The 22146-nt window shown below is 33.6% G+C and overlaps 1 protein-coding gene across 4 annotated transcripts; it reads right to left on the bottom strand.

Annotated features, from left to right (window-relative positions):
* Positions 1–1226: 1226 nt before the first annotated feature.
* On the bottom strand, positions 1227–18540 carry LOC116346305 (UDP-glucuronosyltransferase 2B15). 4 transcript variants are annotated; one of them, XM_031776275.1, is made up of 12 exons: positions 18339–18540; positions 18228–18271; positions 5539–5679; positions 5144–5327; positions 4842–5001; positions 4601–4737; positions 3177–3371; positions 2663–2894; positions 2351–2536; positions 2228–2279; positions 2016–2138; positions 1227–1908 (listed from the first exon to the last, which is right to left on the bottom strand). In XM_031776275.1, exons 2-12 carry the CDS (start codon positions 18257–18259, stop codon positions 1752–1754), a joined length of 1599 nt encoding a protein of 532 aa, XP_031632135.1. In that variant the 5' UTR covers positions 18260–18271; positions 18339–18540; the 3' UTR covers positions 1227–1751. The 4 variants fall into 4 exon arrangements, with proteins under 4 accessions (XP_031632135.1, XP_031632161.1, XP_031632144.1 ...); XM_031776301.1 differs by lacking the exon at positions 18228–18271 and adding an exon at positions 17743–17813; XM_031776284.1 differs by lacking the exon at positions 18228–18271.
* Positions 18541–22146: the final 3606 nt, after the last annotated feature.

Raw genomic sequence — 22146 nt, 5'->3', positions numbered from 1 at the left:
CTTTACGTTAGAAACATTCGACATTTCGAGCGTGATCTTATAACTTCAATACATAAAACGTCCAGTGCACAAATAAAAAGTTTAGCACTGTTATTAAATAATGTAACCGTCGACAGCGATTTAATACAAAGCATTAATTATGATATGAAAAAAACGGTTACGGCTCTTGAATTCTTCAATTGCATCGCATTTAATCCATTTAATAGTGATTTTATTGAGAATTTTAGTAGTTTACTTCGAAAATTGCCAAATATAAAGCGGCTCTACTTTTTCGGCGACCGTCACACGCATTTTAATGCCATTGACAAAATGATTATGATCAAAACCATTTTACAAAATGCAAATCAATTAACAAATTTGATATTTCAAATACATTATGAGGAAGGAGATTTGTTTCAAAAATATCCATTCGATGAAACTGATTACAATGAAATAGTTGATTTTTTGAATAAATGCAATTACGCCACCAAACTGACGATTGAGTTCGTTTTTTATGTTGATACATCGGATGAGTATAATTGCTCATCAATTCAATTTATGAATATGGTACCAAATTTGTTGAAAGTTAAGCAACATTCTGTTGTTTTTTAATGCAACGCCTCTTTATTGTCAGCGAATAAATAAGTAATAGACGAAATTTCAGAGAGGCAGAGAGAGTTTTTGGTTCCAGTGACGCGTGACACTTATTCCATATAATTTTTTAAAGACTGAATACAAAAAAGAAAAAGAGCAGCACTTACAAAAAAGTACCCGTTCGCCTGCGGTGCTTATAACAGCTCTGAATTTTTTTTTTAAATTACACACAATATATTGAGCTGACTGATCATAACAGATGAGTAGAATAACGGTAGTGTGCTATTGGTTGTCACAAAATCAAAATGTCCCATTTAGGTGGCTAGCTCGTGTCATGTGATATAATCAAGTCAGCTCAATATATTGTCTGAAAAAATAAACTCGAATTCTTCTCATTTGAAGAGTAATTCTTTATTTTTTGAGTTAGTTGTAAGTTCTTCAATCAAAACAGACATAAAATCAGTTAAACGACATTTAAACATATACAAAATGAAATGTACAACAAAAATGTTGAATATCATAGGCAATTCGGCATAATTATCCAAAATAAGAATAAAAAACAACACAATTGTACAATGAATTTTTTTGGTTTTCTTGGTTCCATACGCTATTTTTTTTAAAAGAAGACATCCTATTTAATAATATATTAATTATAAAATTGAATTGTTATATTTTTCTTTCGTTAACCCTATACTAAATTTCTTACACCATAAACCACTTAGCTTAAGATTTTACACATTTTTTTTATACAAAACAAGTTGGTCACTTAACACTAGATTTTTGTTCATAAATAAAAGCTATTTGTATTCACAATGGTTTTTAATTTCATTTTCGATCGATTTTATTTGATCAATCGTTGGTTTCCATTTTTATTCTCATTTTTTTTACACCATAGATGCGTTTCATAATTGTGTACACGTACATATTAGAACTTGCGTATACATTGTATCGATCGATTGCATCAATATTCCAGGATACTCAACAAGTCAGTTTCATTTACTTTATAATTGGTGTTGATTGGAAGTGAAATAAAAAAAATAAAATTATCTCTCTCTCTCTCTCTCTCTATCGTATTGAATAATTTACGTTGGCATTCCATTGACGAAACATTTGATGTGCACGTTGAAAATTTTGTTTGCACAAAATTTTGTGCGTTGATGTTGTTTTCGCTTGAAGCTCTAATAAATTTTTTGCTTTATGTGAACCGGTTTCAGTAGACTATTGATCACTTTGCTGTTGCCTTCAAACCGTAATATTCGTCGCACGATATATGTTGTGATCATGACAATTGCAATAAACATTGCGACCACATCTAATAGATAGTACTGCACAAAACTGCCCATTTCGATGTGGGGGAAAGATACAAAGACAAAGGAAATTTCTTTAATAAATGATAAACTTCAAAATAGACAGAAATCCTGAATTAAAGCAAATTGTTGTACCTGTAATTTCGGCTTGGTGATTGTAAATGATAAGCTCCATTATGTCGAAGCACATATTCGGTCCAATATATGGCTGTATCTAACGGTGTTGTTCTTTGATCCAATAAAAACCGTTGCAACTTCCTACAACGTACACACCGATAAAACAATGGTGCTTGGTTAATACAAAATGACTTCGAGAAAAAAAAGATCCGATTTAAAAAACAACTCACTTGACTGCTTGTCGATAACGCTCGTCATGTATCACTTTTAAAATTCCCTTGACTTTTCGTGAAATGAAACAGATAATAATCAGACATTTTCTTCCGATGCTCACTTATTAGATTAAGACTTACTTAATTTATCCGATGATAATGTTTCCAAGTCGAGTCGCAGTGCATATCCATCCGCAACGGCTTTGGCAGCATTCACATCATGATCACAGAACACAGGCATCGTAACCAGTGGAACGCCATGATAAACACTTTCAAACATTGATAACAGGCCACCATGTGTGACAAATGCACGAAGTTTTCGATGGCCTATTTTGACAAAAACGTTAAATTAACAAAAAAATCGAATTTCAACCCGTTTCAACGTATTAGATTTCAGTGTCAGTAATAATGCATAAATAAAAAAAAGAAGATTTATCTCATAAGTTGTGTTACCCAAAATATCTTGTTGTGGTAGCCATGTGCCGATTTTAACGTTTGGTGGTAAGTCCTTCATATCCGCAATGCTACCATCGTATTTCCAAATCACACGGTATGGAATTTGAGCGAATGTCCGTATAAATAGTTTCCGTAAATGTTCTGGCATTTTAGCCGCTTTAACTGACGAACCCATCGACACATAAATAAAACCAGATTCACCAGAACCCATGACAAATTCTTCCAGTTCCTGTCGCGAGAAAAAAAAAAGGTTTATAGTTTTCGTTAAAATGTGTGAATTGCTGGGGAAAAAAACCGGAACTCTTTTCAACTTGATCGTTAAGCAGAAAAGTTGAGTGACAGAATGCGAGAATATGTTAAGCAAACTAGCCAAAACTGGCATATGCATTCGGAGGTAGAAGGTGCCAACGAAATCAAAGATATAATCGCATAGCAACTACTGCTGTTGATGTCGATACGATGCAAGAAAAAATGCTGTATATGTATAAAAAAATGAAATGCGATTAATTACTTTTGGCAATGGTCGAGCCGGTTTGCAGTGGATGCACGCAATTTCAGCTACGTTTGGCAGCAATGGTCGTGAATATGATACACTTGAATGGCCATTTTGCAGTATAAAACTAACGTTACGTGTTAAGTCATACACATTCGGTACATCACCGCCCAAGTGATTCCGAACGACCGATTGCAACAGTAACATCGATACCTATAAATGAAATGAAAAAAAAAAAGAATTGAAGAAACACAAACACATATATCTAGATATTTCGTAAAAAAAACACTCTTATTGAATGGAAAATGAATGGTGAGTGAGAGTGAGATACTGTAAAAACAAGCCGAAAAATAAATAATAATTATGTTAATACTAAATGATGCATAAAAAGATCAGAGGAATACCCATATACGAGTGAAACAGAGAATTGCATTGCATATTATGACGATATACAAACGAAACAAGTACAGCAACAACAACAACAACAACAACATAATAACAAATCTATATATCGCATAGATCCGGTGGCGAACAAATTTGAGAGAAACAAAACAGGTCTATTTAGCTACAAAATATTTAATTGACTCATTAAACGCAAATAAACGGCAACACACACACACACAAACAAACATTCAATGAACCATGTGTGACAATCACAATGTCTAATCGACCGGATCAATTCAAACGTAATGATGAACGACAAACCAGCAAACACACACTTCACAAGAAGAAGAAGAAAATGAGTATTTACGAGAATATGCGTAGCACACGAAAGTGCATTCAATCCATTATGAGCATGCAAGATCGAATGACGGATAAAAAAAAAGATTGGCGACTTTAACCGGATTCAATTGACGATGCAATTATGCAACACTTTCATACGCACACCGGATTAGAAGTAATAATAATGAATGGCACTAACAACCATAAATATATTCTCTCTGTTCTGTATGAGTCTGTGCGTGAGTGTGTAAAGATTTTGTTGTTGTTTTTGGTACATTCAATAAAAACCAGTAGTACATTGAATGTTCGTGTGAATGTTTGCAATGTTTTTTTTTGCGTTGCCATATATAGGCGCGAGAGATCTATGCACGTATGCACCGCGAAGAATCCACGTCGATTTGGGTTAATTTATGCAGAAAAGGTGAAAAATGATCAACGTTGTAAAATTGAATGTTTGTAATAAAAATATAACATTGACATCATTCTCGAACAGTGATTTCTAGAATTTTTTTCGTCGTTGTCGTCGTGATCGTCGGTACGTTTGACAACCAGTTTGAATTGAAAATGAAAGTGATATGAATGATGCATTTTATGCACATGCAATTAACTTTTATTGGTAGTTGTTTGTTTTTTTTTCTCTATCTGATACCTTTCTCGTAAATGTGGCGAACAGACAATAAACAAATAAATAAATAAAAATACAACGGAAATCATCTTACCCGATGCACCGAATACGCGAACACTGTGTACATTGTGTTCAGGAATCGTTGATACAAATTCATTTCGTCGGTGAACGAACTGAAGAAAATTGGTGTGGTTGAATACGGTGATGGATTGCCAGCCAGCGACAAACTACCTGTTTAACGAAAAGAGAAAAATCGATTTTCATTATTTTCAGCTGCTTGGAATTGAGAATTCATAACATGACCGAGATGCGTCCATCAATTCGGTATGACATACCGGTATAGAGCCCAACTGTGTTAATCATCATGAATGGTGCACGGAATGCGTACACTAAACTAACAGCACATTCCGGAAACGCTCCATCCAATATCACCAAATCAAAATGACGATTTAGCAAATTCTTTGTTTCGGCATCGTTGAGCATTGCATCACAAGACTAAAGTCGAACAAATTCGAAAATGGAGAAAGAAAACCATAATCAATTCAAAGTGGAATTTACGATAGTACTATCAGCGGTCTATGTTTATGTACATTTTTATGATTGTACCATAAAAGTATGGCAGGCATATCGATATTACCTCAAATGCAAAACGCATCACATCCCATACACTGTACGGTAATGTACCGCTCATTCTCACGCCAACCAAATCCCAATTCGTATAATTTTGTATGTACTCCGATAAACCGGCTGGTGTGATCTCATGCAAACCACTATCACTATAATCAGCTGGAAATCCACTCAGAAATGTTATGTTATGGCCTCTGGAATTTATCGGTTTTGGTTTTGTTTCAATAAATTGATTACACTTTAAATTGATAATACGAACGATCAATTTTTTAGTGTTTTGTTTGTTTTTTTTTTTTTTTTTTTTTTTTATATAAAGGAAAAAAGTATGAGAGATTTTATGGAATGTATGAAATCATATTTGAGTGTTGTTTGTGTGAGTGTCTGACTGATATGATTTGGAATTACCTTGGAATTAGACCTCTGGCCAACTCAAGAAATGGTATTTTATGGGATTTTGTTCCGCCCATCGTCATCATCAGAATATCAGCGGCCAATGTGCTGCTGATACCAGCAAATATCAACAATAATCCGTAATTCATATTCATTCTGTGAAATCAAAATGAAATATGATTTTCTCATAAGAATAATAAATTAAAACGGAATTGAATAAATTTACACGAAACCATTTCAAAGTTGGACAATAAAATAAAGTGATAATCGAAAAATGAAATTGTTTAAATCATATTAGATGGTGCTCTAGAAGTTGAGTGACCATTGTGTGCGTAGTACTGCTACTCAAAGCAATTGACCCCAGACAAATTTGTGTGAATTTTATTGCTTTTGTTTGTTCGATTTTTGATATTCATCAAATTTTCAATTTAACATCCGAAACAATTTGTCCGGTCAATGGGCCTCCTAATGAAGTGATCTCAAACATTTTCGAAGACTCTTAAGAATTTTGAATGATGACCTTCGACATTGTTGAAAAAAGAAACATCCGAATTTTTTGTCTCTTCTTCTTTCATTTGAATGACGATTGAAAAAATAAGCTGTGAGCTTTCAACTTACGAAACAATCAATTCCAAGATTCATCTTATTCGGTTTCAATCAATCGAATCATTAACACCAAACCGGAATAGACGGTGTGAATGGGTGCTCTTGTGTAGGAAATAGTTAGCACATGAATAAAAAAAAAATAGTTTTAGAGTCAGTGCAAGAGATGAGAAAAAGACGGAGAAATAGAGATAGATAAAAGTGCTATCGTAACACACACGGAACGCCAAGAGCCAAGTATAATCAACGTCGATCATATTCAAATACAAAATGCACCGTAATATAGCGTGATTACATGTACAAGCTAGAAGAAGAGAAGAGAAAGAGAAAAATCAGCAAATATGATTATGTTTTCCATTTATAAGTGAATCGGTCCACGACTTGTAAACATTTAGTTGTCATTTAAGCTTTTTGACTTTGAAATTGAGATTTTCAAGCGTAAAACTCTTATTAAAATTGCGAATGAATGATGACGGCAAGGTTTTTAATTCCATTCCATGTGCGAAATGGCATTTTTCTCACTCTCCGTCGTCTCTCTTTTCGCTATCTATCGTTCACTCGGTTTTGTTTGTTGTTCAATTAGCAAAACTATTTACATTCAACATTTACGTGAGCATTTCTATGAAAACTGAATACTACTTGCCACGGTTTTTTTTCGTCGCAAACATAGCACAAAATCAATTAAAATCTAACACGCAAAACAAAAGACACAAAATCAATATATGAACGAAAAAAAAATCTCGATAGTCATAGTTGAATCTTAATTCTTTGTGTGTAAATCACATAAATTACGAATTGCGTACAAATAATTTAAAATTTACATCATTTTTAAGTGGAATTGCAGTTTTTGGATATTTTAAAAACATAGCGCGCATATTGATCAGAATAAAATTGGCAAATCAGCAGTGCGAGTGAGCACTAGAGTGGTCCCCCAAAAAAAGTTTATGATGTCCCATCTGGTTTGGTGAAATACATGAAAAAATTACATGTTTGCCGTTTTTGTTTCATCCAAAAGTCGATCAACTTGGAGATTTCCAAGTTTTCTCGATTGACAAATTCATTTGGAGTCAAGACTAACTTAATCACAGTGAAAACTTGTAAATATTATTTTCTTACCAAAATACCCAATCTCACTAAATTTGAAGAAATTTCAATCGAAAATAAGGGTTCCTCCCATACAATATTTTAACCCTTTTTCTACCCTTAATTTTTGTTTGGACATCTCGATACGATATAATTTTTTTTCAGGACCACTCTAGTGAGCACGTTTTGTTGTAATGATGTTATTATTATGTTGGCATAATAAACGATTCAATAATAATCGCGTCGTAATCATTTCAGCGCAATGGCGCCGCTGAAGCCGGTGTTCGCGCGTAATTCTCGAAATCTTCGAATAAGACTGAACTTTTTTTCAAAAAAAAAGTAAACTCAAGTCAACCACATATTAAAATGAGTGTCCGGCCAAACAATAATAGTCATCCGAACACACACACACACACCCAAACGTGCAAGAAAAAAAACACCTGACAATTAACCGAGAAAAGTGAAGATAAAAGTCACTACGCCTTTGCGCACATAAAAAAACCGACAAATAATAATTATAAACTCTTTGTGACTTTCATTTCTTGTATGATTTGTATTTATTTTTTTCATATGCTGTGCTGTGTATGTATTCACGATTTTTTTTGCACCTCTGCCGTACTTATTTTTTTTTCTCTTTACATTTCTTCACAATCACACAGCTACAGTTGAACGCAATTGTAGAAATAAAAAATAAAAAATCAGCAGAAACAATTACATAAGAACCGAATGAGCATGCAATAAAATTACCAGCAAGAATAACAACAATAAATACAATTGACGCGAGTAAGCGAGCGAGCGAGCCTCCGTGGAGTAACGATATTGAATATATTTAGTTTATTGAAGAAAATGAAAAGAAAAAGAAGACGAAAAAAATGCTGCACGATGGAAAAGAAACAAAAGAGGAAGAAATGACGTGCCCATTTGTGCTCGATGAATTCGAAACCTTATGGTTGATATTTTACTCGAAATGTGTTGATAGGCAGGCATAGCATATGTGCCCGTATTTTATATTTACTTCTTGTTCGTAGCATTTTATGTTTGGTAAAATAATCGTGTTTTATTAGACAAGCACCGGCCACAAAGTGCAAAACAACACACGATGCAAAACCAATCTTCGACCATTGCACCGTTTTGTTTGCCAGCACCATATAGTTTTCCATTCGCCATCAAGGTGTTTGAGTGATAAACATTCATAGCTATTAATTGCATTATTGCTTTTGAATACATCGACGATTGAATAAAATTCGTGTTGAGATGCTGCCACTACGGATGATTTGCTCTTGCAGATATCGCATCCAACAATCTTCCGAGGAGGTGATTTTTTTTAAATGAACCATGGTTACACGTGAGCTTTGGATCCATTGTATCAAATTATTAGATATGAATAGTGAACATTATTTCCTCAAAATCGAAACTTGCACTCGAAGAATGCAATTTTTTGACGAAAGATTTGTATCTGCTTTTTTTCTTCAGCGAAAGAATTTATTTTATTCTTAAAAAGAAAGATCATTTGTTGAAGTTTCTTGATTTCAATTTCACCAAAGTATCATGTCGAATGTTTGACTAAAAGATTCCATGTGCATCAACCTAATTGTTCATCCAAGCTGCTCATGAATCACGTAAACACAAAAAAAGTAGTTTTATCTTGAGTGTACATATGAATGAGACCGAAAAAAATATAGTTGACTCGCAAAACGTGCACGGCACACATACTCGTAATAATAATAGTAATAGTTTTTGAATGAGCAATTGTGCAATAAATAAATTATGATTCGAAGCGTTAACGGCAAAATGCCAGCGAAAAAAAAATAATGAATAAGTTTTGAATGAAAACAAACGTCACATATATAGCATGTACTATATTGACTGAACCAAACAGAAACGATGCAATTGGTTGTGGTTCCACGAACGAGCGCAGTGCATTCCATACTCTTGAGCGCGAACGCATCCAATAAATCTATTACAGGTTGTTAACGATGTGCTTATCGTAAACAAACAGTAGCATAGTAGTAGTTTTCTTATTTTTTTACCTCACTTTTCTGCACTTGCCATTTCTAAGAATGTGACTATATTTGCGCAGTGCACATCCACTTTTGCATGCATTATTATTCACAGTTGCTACCAACGAAACAACAAAAACAAACACTCACTTCTTTTCATTCGTGATGCGACAAAATTTATTTCGGTAAAAACAAGTGCGCTGTGTAATTTAGAAATAAAAAACAAACAAATTTGCATGTGAAAAAAGGCGAGAAAATTGCTAAAAGCTCTTTTTTCCCATGCGAATGAATGAAGTTTTTGTAGCTCTCTGTTGATGCCATCATAATTATCACTACAAACTGCATTGAACAATTACTATCAAATGAAAAACTTTCACCCATAAATAAGATGCAACGTAGATGCGCATTGGCATCGTTTCATTTTATTGCAGAATATGTCAATATTGTTTGACGTAAGCTATGAATTTGGATCATGCAAGAAAAAATACACGAAGAAAATGGAATAGTTCGCATTCGGATATCGCTTACTTTAGTATCCGTCATTTTTAACCGAATGGAAAAATTTCCATTTGAAACTTAAAAAAAACGGAGTAAATTCTTCGTTGAGGTGTTTAATCGGTCAGCGATTTATCATGTTGCGTGCAAGTAAAAGAGAGAATCAATATCCGGCAAGTGAGCGCTCGCACGCGCGCACACACAACATGTATAAACAGTCGAAAATAAAAGAAACGCAAACAAAATGAAATGCAACCATGAACTTGAATCAAATAAGTCTTTGCGTTCGATGTCAACATATGAGGAAAACAAAACGATGCAAAAAAAACACACACACACACCACACACACCACACACATATGACTGAAAACACACATCTAAATCTGTCGACATAATGAATATGCATATATTCACGCAAGAGTCACCGATATATTTCATACACAAACCAGCTGCTGATTTGTTTTTTGTCATCTTTCAAACGAAAAACAACAACAATCCGTAATGTGATCGCGATTTGTACGGCCATAATGTGTTGTTGAAATCAGAAAAAATTAATTAAAAAAAAATCTCGATGAAACTAATGAATACAATAAAAATGACCGTAATGCACTCATTTTAACGCTTGTGTCTTTTAATTTTTGTTTTTGACGAATTTTTTGATTGAAAACATAAAATTGCATAACATCAAAGAGGCAGCAGACAGCCGCTGTAATGCAACAATGTGTAAAAGAAAGGTCGAAATAAACAATTATGTTGCGCCGCAACATAAAGATTTATGAATTGCACGCAACATTTTAATGCCATGGTTTTTATCTGACGATAAATTGGTTGTTTATATTAATTCTTCATTTTTCTTCACATTCAAAAATGTTTATTACTTTATTATTTTCGGGCTAGTTTTGTTTGTGCGTTCGTCTGTCTTTCGACACACATTTTTTTATGTTATTTTTAATTACATAAAATATTGTGTATTTTTATTGTTTTGTATCCATTTTTAAATCGATTTGATTTTCCTTCAAACACCGTGCATTTTGTATCAATTACAACAATTTACGTATTGAGTTTGTTTTTTTTTTATTGAAATCGGAACCTTAATTTCCGATCACAATTTATTTGACACAAAAATCTGGGCTACAATTGACCGTGAGCGCTATTATTGATAGATTGTTTATTTGAATGGCGGGGGGAAAAACCGACAATTTGTGGTGGAAAAACCGAAAATGTTACTATCGTTTTAACGCCGATCATTGGAATAATTTAATCGAGTGCATTTTTAGCATTCAATGTTAATTTCATAATACTTATATAGTTTTTTGTCTGTCATTTTGGAAAAATGACAAAATAGCATACAATAGTGGTATGATGATGCCATGCATCGGTGTGTTGATAGAGCTATTAAAAGATTTGAAATAGATGATGACCATGATTCAAAGACAGTCTTTTGTTTGACGCACTAAATTTGGCCTTGATATTTGTTACACAGAGATTTTATAATGAAATGCCCATTAATTTGGATGAAATTAACTGATAAGCGAGTTTTTTTTTCTTTCGGTTTTGTATCTTGTTGAGCATACAGTTTTGTTATTGTCACATGTTCAACATGCCATGTGACACTTGTAACGCGGTTTCGTCGTCTATATCATTTGTCTTTCGTTGTACGTCGAACACACTTTATTTTTATATGGGCCGTGTATTATCGACCAACTAAGTCAAGCGTGAAGATGTTGTTGATTTTTTGCATTGAACAAATTGAAGAGAGAAAAAATCCACAGAGAGAGAGAGAGAGAGAGAGAGAGAGAGAGAGAGAGAGAGAGGTAACAACATGAAATTGACATTTTACTTTCGTTTTGTCGTCGTTGCAGACAGCAATCGATGACGAAATCACGAAATCAAATTCATAATCGCATGGAATTTCGTTTCGAGGTGAATTTAAAATTACAACAACAAAAATGATATACACACTCTCTTAATACAGAATGTGTAACACACGTAAATGACAGAATGGTAAAACTCAATGGACCTTATGCATAAAACCGTCACAAAATTAATGGCGATAATGCGCTTGACCCAAACTCTTTCTTTCTCTTTCTCTTCTCTTTCTCTCCGTATCTCTGCATATGTTTAATTTCTCAAGTATTTCTGCCATATTTTGCAAATTCTGTGCAATCGCAAAGCATTTCACTTTCAATATAAATATGGCTGTTCTATTTAAATGCCGAATAAAAAATCGACCTGTTCAATTTCGAATATCATCGAAACGAGAAGTCCACTTGTGCACCCATGTAGTCTATTTGTGAAAATTGAATCGAGTTTCCGTTGTAAGACAGTGCACAAGAATGTACGCGTGCGCAATGTAAATCAATTGGTCAATGATGGAATATTCACACATTGATTTTGGTGTAAACGAAATTTTTTTTTAAATGAATTTTAGATTTTGACTTCGTTGCACTTTTCATATGGTTTGGGTCTGGCAATTTTCGCCGGATTGCCAATATCTGTTTGCTGCCTTTGAAACCAAATTAAATGAAAACTAATATTTAAAAAAAATGTGGACGGTTTATTACATTCACCAAATACAACATCAAACAGAATACTATTTTGTTTTGTCGTCATCGTCGTCGCTGCTGTTATTCATTTCAGTTCAAACACTAAATCGAAAATCACACCAAGCGTTGCATTTTCGCATATTAATATTCTTTTAGTATTTTATAGTGTTTTTTTTTCTTGGCAACCATGCACGATCGCGATTTTTCGCATTGCCACATATTGATCCAACGTGATTTTCATAAATTTAAACATGTCGTTGTTGGCGGCAGTGGCCCGAATGCACCAAATCCAAATGCTCGGTGTATTTTTGTGAAAATCAAGTGTGTGTGTGTTAGTGTGGATGTTGCGAAAAATTTATTGTAAAAACCAACATTTGAATTTATCGTGCTTAATTTTTTTTTGTTCGTAAATATGCAATGCATACCGAATAAAGTAGCGGTGTGTAACGGTGGATTATTTTTGATTTATATTTTTTTTTTATTCAAACTTCGAACCTTTCAATTATTAAACATTAATTTTTTTTGTCGGTACATGTACAAATATTCCAACGATTAGAAACGATTTCTAAGTGTTCACCATTACACCAAAAGCAATTAGATTAGAAGCAATCATTTCGAACGAATTATGCTAATCGTTTGGCATTTGCGTTCAATGCACTGATTGTGCGTGCGACAACACTGAAATTACCCGAGTTTCTAATATCTAAGTAGCTATGAATGGCATTTCTGTTACATCAAACAGCTCTAGAATAATCGTAATTAGGAAAGATAAAATAAAGATAGCAGATTTATATCAACAAGGAAGCATTGATTAAATTCATTTGACAATTGTGACTATTCTCCCTCTCTATCCTTCTCATAGACACACATTCTCGATCAATCGATTGATCGATACACTTGCTCTGTGTGGCCACTTTCTAATAACAAACGAAACAAAATTATACAATGCTACAAGTGCTCATAAGCCCAGGTGAATGTTATCTCATATCCAATATCGATGCGTATATGCACACCTTAATGCCACTTCTGTGTGCTACAAATTTAATGAGTACTCTCATGTGGACTCGCACACATATACATTATTGATTACTTAATATTTGTTATTGAGTTCGAAAAAGTGAGTTTTTTTTCTCTCTGTTGTTGTAGCTGCTGCTTTTGTTCATTTGTTATTCTTTTGATTGTTTCATTGCACTTGCACCTTCACTGTAAACATTTTGTTCGCTCTATTTCTGGCATGCTTTGATTTTTTCGCTCGTTAAAAAAAACAACAACATTATGGAGAATCTAAATCAGTTATCTGCTTTGTCATTGTTGTTCTGAGCGTCATAGTCTGCGTTATTTTGTTTGTGCTCTCCGTTCATTGAGAACGTGAAAAATCTCGATCCCAGTTTGGTGATTGCCAAGGTTTTTCACTTTCGCGCTACCCAAGTAAAACCTTTACAGTTGGTGTGCCACAACTTTTTCGATTGTATCGACATACGAATTCAAATTCCAGAATCCAAACCAATCGATACGATACATGAAAAGTGGTTCTTTTTAATAAATACATATGCACAAATGTGCAATTGATTAATAAAGTCATGGATTGAATTTGCATACACTTACTGTGCAATGTTGTTTGAAAAAATGTGAACAAGCGGACATAAATCGCTCGAAAGTAGTGTTAATGGTTTGCTTGGGTACGTGAATTTATGCATATTTTGTTTTTGTTGTTGTTTATGTTGTCTCTTCGATTGATAGTTACGAGAATTTGAACTGCAAATAGCTATCACATTACATTTGCTTTTTCTAGTGCGATCAATTCAAAATCAATGTCGCTTTTTATATGCAAGCTGAAAAGTAGTTTGCTATTTTTTTCTCTCTCGATTTCAAATGCCATTACGTATTTTGTATACTGAATGTATGCTTTGCGGCTTATTTCGAACGAGAAAAATTGTCTGCCTCTATTCGATACAATGAGTGCTAATAATATACGGAATGTCAAATTTTAGAACGACGACATGGATTGCAGATGCATTTGGGCTTGCCCACAAACGAAACTACATTTGATTAAAGTACCCTTCGATGTTTATGCGTTTTGATTACATCTCAACCACTTGAAAATGATGGGAATGATCGCTTAATAAGGCTGAATATTGATTATGATACTCATCAATGGTTTCCAAACCTATTTTATCGCTATGCCACTTTTATTTGAAGTTAAATATTTACACTAGACTCAGTTTTTACATCTGTCTCTTTCGCTCACAAATCAATGATCTTGCCAATGACGATGAAAAAGAGAAATGAGACAACAAATCATCAAGAATCAAAAATTAGCACCTTCATACACAAAACTGCTGCGCGACGATATGTTATTTTTTGCGATCAAAAATGTATTCATGTTCAAATGTTGTTTCTATTGAAGAACGATGCGTGCGTGTGCCTGTCTACTTATGTCAATCGTAAAAATTCAAGTGATCTGAACTACGTGATCAGTTTTTTTTCTCACATTTTGTTCATTAATGCTCAACGATGGATCGGAATGGCGGTAGTAATTGGTAAGTGGCTTTTTTCGGAATTAAAACCAGTCGCATGGACAAGAGCTATATTTAATTAAATAGCAACATTAAAATTATATTACTGCAAGAAACCAGTCGCTTGTCCAATATTAGAATTGAATTTATTTATGACTTCTGTATGTTTCAAAAATAGAGAAGTGTTGTATGTGAACAAGAAACTACAATAACAAATGAGCCAAAATTTATAAGTGTACATACATGAACGAAACGAAATTTGCATTTTAATGATTATTTCGAATGCACAGTTTGCTTATATATATTTTTTTTCCTACTTCAAAAGCCATTAAATATGCCGCACTATCAGACAGAGAAAATCGAAACGATGAAATGTTGTGTACGGACGATGATGTTGATTTCGGCATTTCTTATCGGTACACATATTGGCTGATTCATACTCATCCATACGCACACAACAACAACAATAGCAATAACAAAAATAAGAGCGAATAGCGCGTATCGGAATCTGCTGGAATTGCATAATAATTTTTCGTGCTTCTTTCGTGTGGTGGAACTTGCTTTTCGATTGTCATATTACATTTCTGATTAGTTATTCGTAACACTTCGTATTTAAATGACACATACTTTTATTATATACATAGTAACATTTTTTTTCTTCATCATATTTTTTAGCCCTCTTTCCGCGAGAGAGCCGCATGAAGCACGAAGCAACAAATGGCCTGTCATAAATCGCATTTCATTTGAGGCAATCGCATATATGAATATGCGTATAAATTTTTTTTTCTCTCTCGCAAAATGTGTATTATTTTCGAGAAAAAAAAGTTTTTGTTTTAAATTAGAGCCTGACGAGCGATCAAACGGTTTGCTACTAAAAATCATGTTGCAATAAACACTAAAACCGAATTCACAAATTTTTCCAAAAAGATTGTTTTGTTATTGAAATCTTAATAGAGTTTTAGAAACGACACTTGGCATCATTGCTTTAGACAATATATTCGGGCATTTTTACTGCTTTTTTGGATAAAATATTGCTTTTTTGATGTGTGACTGAAAAAATATATATATTTTTGTTGTTTTCTGTTTTTTATGCGCTTTATGATTTCAGGCAAAGAGCGAAGGTTTATGTGGCAAAGCAAGCAATCGCGCGCATTTAAGTTGATTGTGTCTCTTTTTTTTTTGTTAAATGGTGTGCGCACTGGTTCACGTGTTTGGAAATCGATATATGGAAGTTGTAAGAAAACCCGAAAACTATTACTCAATCATTCGTGTTTTGAGATGGAGTGACAGCATGCGCACCGCGCAATAAACTAGTTGCTGCTGTTAATGCTGCTCTGGGTGACAATGCATCGGCTTGAGCTGATATGGACATAAATGCGAAACCAATCAAGAAACAAACTAGCAAAGACACACACATACACAGGTGATTGGTTAAAATATATATATATTGGTATGTTTTCATGTTGTTCTTTCCCGCACATCATTTCGACAATGATTTCAACAGATTTTTCATCAATAAAATGATGCTTCTCTCATGGTAATGCTCATTTAAATATGAGGACAGAAAAGTGAAAAGAAAACTTTCTCTGTCGATTAAATTCTTGGTGATGTAATCGGTTTCGGTTTCGTTGAATGCGGCTTCATTTCAAGAACGAAAGCATGTCAATCAAGTCTTCGATTGAAACAAACCGATTTGGAAAAAAAACAACGATTTCTATTTTACTTTGAACATCATCTTCGGCTTATGAGTCTTATCACATTTGTTCTAAGCGAATTGACCAAGAGCCAGAGAAACTATGTGTAAAGGTTTGTTTGGTGTTGTTACATTATCGTGCACCCGCCGATCGCAGCAAGACAATTTATTCGATCGAAGTTTTTCTGTCGCTCTCTTTCTCACACGGTAAATGACACATACAATTTCGATTGTGTAATTGCGACACTTTTTTTTATTTCTTTCTTCATCTCTAGATTTCGGTCAATAAGAGAAACTTTGCAACATTGTAATCGTATGATACTCTTAAGCGTCCGCTTGCGCGCAACATGTAGATCAGAAATCGATAGTAATTTTTTTTGTTCCAAAACAAGTCAATTTTTTTGGCCGTATTGTTGGCTGTTCATTCGATTGAATGATGGCATTTCTACCCGTTGTATACTTTTTTTTCTACTTTTAACTCTGCTCTTTAAGTGCGCCACTTTGGATTTTGGCGAATCTGCATGCAACGAGTATACATGTATAAATACGTTAAACCAATACCGCTCAGCCAATTTTGTGCAACCTGTTGGCGCTTGAAATGAATTTCACTTGGAAAAAAAAGCACACACACAGAGAGAGAGATATGTGATCATGACATTATTAATTATATCGTTTCTCGTCCATTTATTTGTTTTAAAATACGATTTGTATGTGTCGTCTTTCCCTTTTGCACACCATCTATATCTTCATCTTTCTCTCCCATTCGCTTTCAACCCGAATGCAGCCCACTTGTGGCACATTACACACACACAGCATCTCTCGGTCACAACTAATAGTGTCATCGTATCAGATTTTTTTTCTTCTTTTCGTTTAATTAAATTAACATCAACCGAAATTTGAAATTCAGTGAAAACGCAACGGAAACGAATGACCCTCATCCATTTCAATCCATGAATTTATAACCGAAACAAATTCGCAACACAATCAAATCTTGAGCACTTGATGGTGATTGTGTTCCTTGAATACATTCGAAAAAATCATCCTACATTCTCAACTCTGTTTTTGTTTCGTTTTTCCTTATTAAAATCTTGATCGATATTTCTTTTATCAACAATTTATTTCCTTTTAAAAGTTGTGATTATTGTTGTTTTTTTTGCTCTGATAAAATTCGATTTCGGTTTTCACGGTGATCTTAATACTTATTACATCTCAAAAGACAGTTCTTCGTTACTCTGTTGTCATATAATTATTTCAAAAAACAAAAAAAAAAAGAATGCACTCACATAATTTACAAGGTAGTGAACACAATACAACACAACACAATACCGGTTAATTATTTCGAGTAGCAGTTGCACTGCAATGCACAAGAACGTATATTATTCGAACAGAGCAAATGAATTTTCTGACTATTCGAAAAGTCCGTTATGCCGGAGAAAAAAATTTATAATTAAATGGTATTTAAAACAGTACGAAAAAACATTTTCGCAATTAAAAAAACTAAATGGAATAGAGCTTAATAATTTGTTATTATTCAGATGGGCATTTCACGCGATATTATAATAATATTTTTTGGGGCATTCGCCGTTCTAAATTCCCAACCATCAAAAAGTTTTTCTCAAAATAGAAACATATTATTATGCGATGTGATCATGCATTTTCATGCAAAACTGGTATTAAACGCGATTTTCATCTTTTTTCTTCTTCTTTTAAATGTGTTGACTAAGAACTATTTGTTTTCATTCTCATTTAAACAATTTGAATTGATTACCGTTTTAAATTATCATTTACACAAATGAACATTTGGCACACTCTCTGAACCAATGAACAAATTTATTATAATAATTATTATTTTTTTAAATTCTGAAAAGATAATTTTCACCTTGTTATTCTTCAAAAACAAAATTTGACGAAAAAATCAAACGACAAAAATTGAATCGTTTCTATTAAAAACGCCGATTCGCTGTAAATAATTTCGAATTCATCGAACCGTCGAACGGTATATCACGTTTGAAGTAGAGAGTAAGAGTGTTTAGTTACGCGTCTTTTATCGACTAAAGCAAATGATCAACTGAACTGGAATTGCTAACCGACAAAAATTTGTGTACACAAACGATCGAACGAAAGAAGAAGAAGAAGAAGAAAAAAAGCACAGCGACATACACACAAAATATAGGCGCACTTGCGCCCGCTCTTTTTGAATTGTTACTGCTTTATGTTTAGTGCGCTTCTCGACACCGTTTCCAAAACACCTCAATCTATGTATGTGCCTTCTCTATCCATATATCAGTCACAATTGTGTGTTATACGGTGCCAGAGAATGGAAGTGGATGGCGAACGAACGAACGAAAGCGCCAACCATTCACGCGCGCTTGTATTTGTATGATTACTTTTAAATATTGAACATGTGCGAAGTGCTTGCAGATGTAAAAACATACGTTTATCCTTAACAACAAGCCACGAGGAAGCTGATAACGATCATAAAAACATAAACAATGAAACTGACCAGTGTAATCGAAGTGAAGAAAGCATTAGCGCGCAACTTAACAATATACAATATGCTTATCACAATGAAAGATATTCGCCTCGACTGGCTGCTGATAACAATAATGTGGCCATCCATTGGCAACTTGTGGTAGACTTTTTAGGAGAACAACATCAAATTTACTGTTGGCGTGTTACTCGTCCGAACCCTCCGAATCGAAATTATTTTAGTGAATGTGCCATTCGAAGTTGTTGGTACTTCAAAAATACAATAGAAAATTTTGGCTTTGTTGCCAATTGGATGTTGATTGATTAATTCCTATTTTTTTCAATTCAAACATATTACGCAATTATTATATCTTCTCTGCAAATTTGGATAAATATTAAGCTGACAAAAAGTAAGAAACGCAAGAAAATCTCATCTTTGTAAGTATTATTTATGATTGATAAGTGTTAGACTTGATAATAAACCTTTAAAGAGCCGAATTCTTTTTTCGAAAAGTATTTGTGTGTATATCTACTTTAGATATTGAAATCGTCTGCAGAATTTATGTGCACGTCTTAAGAAATTTTATAAACAAAAATTGAAAAGATAAGGTTTTAGTTGATAACCTGTGTGAGCCATAAAGTTTTTTTGAGCCCTTAAGCATTTGTCGCTTGGTATTCATCATCTATTGTCTGTCATGCATTAATTAATAGCTGAGACTCGTTTGGAAATTTGCTTCTAATTGTTTTTTTCCTTCTTCGACTCATTTGCGCTTTCAAATTTTTGTACAAAAGTAAATTCAAAGCATATACGAATTGCAATTGCATCCACAGATGTCACTCTCAGACATGAAATTAAAAATTCTGGGCTCTACATTTCTGTGTTCATGTTTTGAGTTTTAAAAACGATAAACTGCCCAATAGAAAGTGCAGATCACTTTACCAGACATCCAATGCACATTAAGTGACTGTATGAGCGTGTTTTCGATCCGAATTTGAACATTGTCTGTCGTTGCATACTATAATCGTTCATGCTTGATTTGCATTTATGAATGAATATGCATATAATTTACGTGTTGTAATTTTTATGTTTTATCTAACGTATTTTAGTCACTAGCCATATGAATCATCACAATATTGCTAATTTTTTCAGCTCTCTCCATCTCTTTCTTTCTTTGTTTTCTGTTTCTTTGCAGTGTCTGCGGTCATTTTTATGTATGTTTTTGTTTTGACTTGTCGTCATTGTTTGCCGTATAATGCTTTCTTTGTGTAGGAAAAATGCGATTTAATTTATGCGAAGGCCATGTGACGTGCATCATAATTCAATTAGGTGTTTGCATATGTGTGTGCATTGCTGACCATTCCGGCAAAGAAGGCATAAATTGCGGAACTAGTAAAAAAAATACCAAAAAGGCTACTTCGATGAAGAAAAAATCATCATCAATCTCTCTCTGGTACGGTGAAGTAAGGTCAGGTGAAAAAAAATTGTTCTCACTTCGTTGTCATGTGAATGACCCGGTGGTTTGTCATGTACACTTGCTATCCAAAGAATCATAGTCGATATGGACAGCATTTCATTGAACTTGATAAAATCAAAGCGGAAAACCTTTACAGAGTTTCCTATCCGTATAACGATTGCCGGCAGCTACCAATGTTCATTGATCCTTTAATGACACATTCATTTCATTTTATCGCTTTGATCGCTCTTTAAACAATCCGCATTTATTTCTTAAACCATTTATGTTTTATTTAATTTTAAATTGAACTGCTTTTTCCACAACATATGAACGTCATTTATAAGATCCAATTTGTGTACTTTTGTTTTTTTTTTAGTTTAGTATTAATTCAATTCCCTCAATATGTAAGGAAGTAAACCGTTTTTCGTTCAACACTTCATTCGACAAAGTTTCCAACAGAAAACGTACAGAAAAATGCTAGGGGTTTTTATCTCAATCAAAACACTGTGAATATTGCGTATATTTTGCGTATATTCACTGCGAATATTCGCAAAATACGTACATTCAATGCATTATTCGTAAAATATGCATAGTATATGTACCATCGAATAATATATATTCGCGAACAGATAAATTCCCCTAGGAAAAATGGCAGAAGAAATACTTACGGAAGACTCTAATTCATCTACTTTGGAAAAAGAACATCCAAAACTTGCATAACAAGGGGCTTATGAGTAAATTCAGTTGCAAAAGTCTCATCTAAATTGCACGTATTACAAAGATTTCGGAAAAACGAATTGTATACAAGAAGTGATTTTTAAATAAATTCGTCGAATACAATCATGCATAAAGACCTTGAGTCGAGCCTTACAAATATTTTAATTTCGTTTAGATAATTCACTATGGTGATGAATGAAATTCTGCTTATTGTATGAATTAATATGTGGAACAGTTTATTAAACTCAATTTAGTCTCTTTAAGAACCAATAAATCACTCACTCTTTCACTGTTTAGTGGAATTTAATGCGACTGATTCAATAGATATTCTAATAACTCTGAGATAAAATTGAGAATTTTCGTCGAAATTCTGGTGATAAAGAGACAAACATTATTCCTCGTATATATACTGACAGAACGGTTCTCAAATGTCGTCTATTTTACATCACTTTACATTAATTCTACTGCTGATATGATCAAATATAATTTGATGATACACCTAATCATTGTTCCTCAATGAGAGAGATTCTCATATCAAATCAAGTTATCGTTCTTTAGAGAATTTTCACTTCGGAGAAAAATGGTGTATAGTAAAGTACACATCTTGCATAAAAAAATACGAGGTCGCGAAATTTTGAGTACTAAGCCCATACTTTTCGGCATGATTCGAAAAATACCAAAGATCTCATCAATGGTCATCGATCTATTGCAAATTGCTGAAAATTGCGAGCTAAGCGAGTAGCAACCTAGGTAGCAACATTTTTAACAACACAGCTTATTTGTTAAAGATTTGAATCGTGCAGAATAGATTACAAACCAGAGTGCAATCTTCGAGCATATTCATGATGTTAAAAGAACGTTGGATTAGGAACAAGTGGACCAACGACTTTTAACGGAGATAATCAAAAAAGTTTTCCCAACATAGCGCCTCAAACTCTAATTCTATTAATCACATACTAAATGATTATACAGTGCCGTGCAAAAGTATGAGACCACCTATGTATTTTTCATACAAAATGGCGTAAAATACCATTTTTTGAGGTTTCA

This window comes from Contarinia nasturtii, unplaced genomic scaffold (genome assembly GCF_009176525.2).
Source record: "Contarinia nasturtii isolate CC-2019 unplaced genomic scaffold, AAFC_CNas_1.1 Cnas_scaffold_129, whole genome shotgun sequence".
NCBI lineage: Eukaryota > Metazoa > Arthropoda > Insecta > Diptera > Cecidomyiidae > Contarinia > Contarinia nasturtii.
The sequence above is the reverse complement of the archived record's forward strand: the minus strand, read 5'-3'. Positions and strand labels throughout refer to the sequence as shown.

Excerpts from the sequence above, each read along its gene's own strand:
- LOC116346305 (XM_031776275.1), bottom strand. The coding sequence starts at position 18,259 with ATGTTCATTTGTGTAAATGATAATTTAAAACG. Across the intron at positions 3,372-4,600 it reads TCGCGTATTCGGTGCATCGG|GTATCGATGTTACTGTTGCA; the intron begins GTAAGATGATTT and ends TTTCATTTATAG. Across the intron at positions 2,895-3,176 it reads CGGCTCGACCATTGCCAAAA|GAACTGGAAGAATTTGTCAT; the intron begins GTAATTAATCGC and ends TTCTCGCGACAG.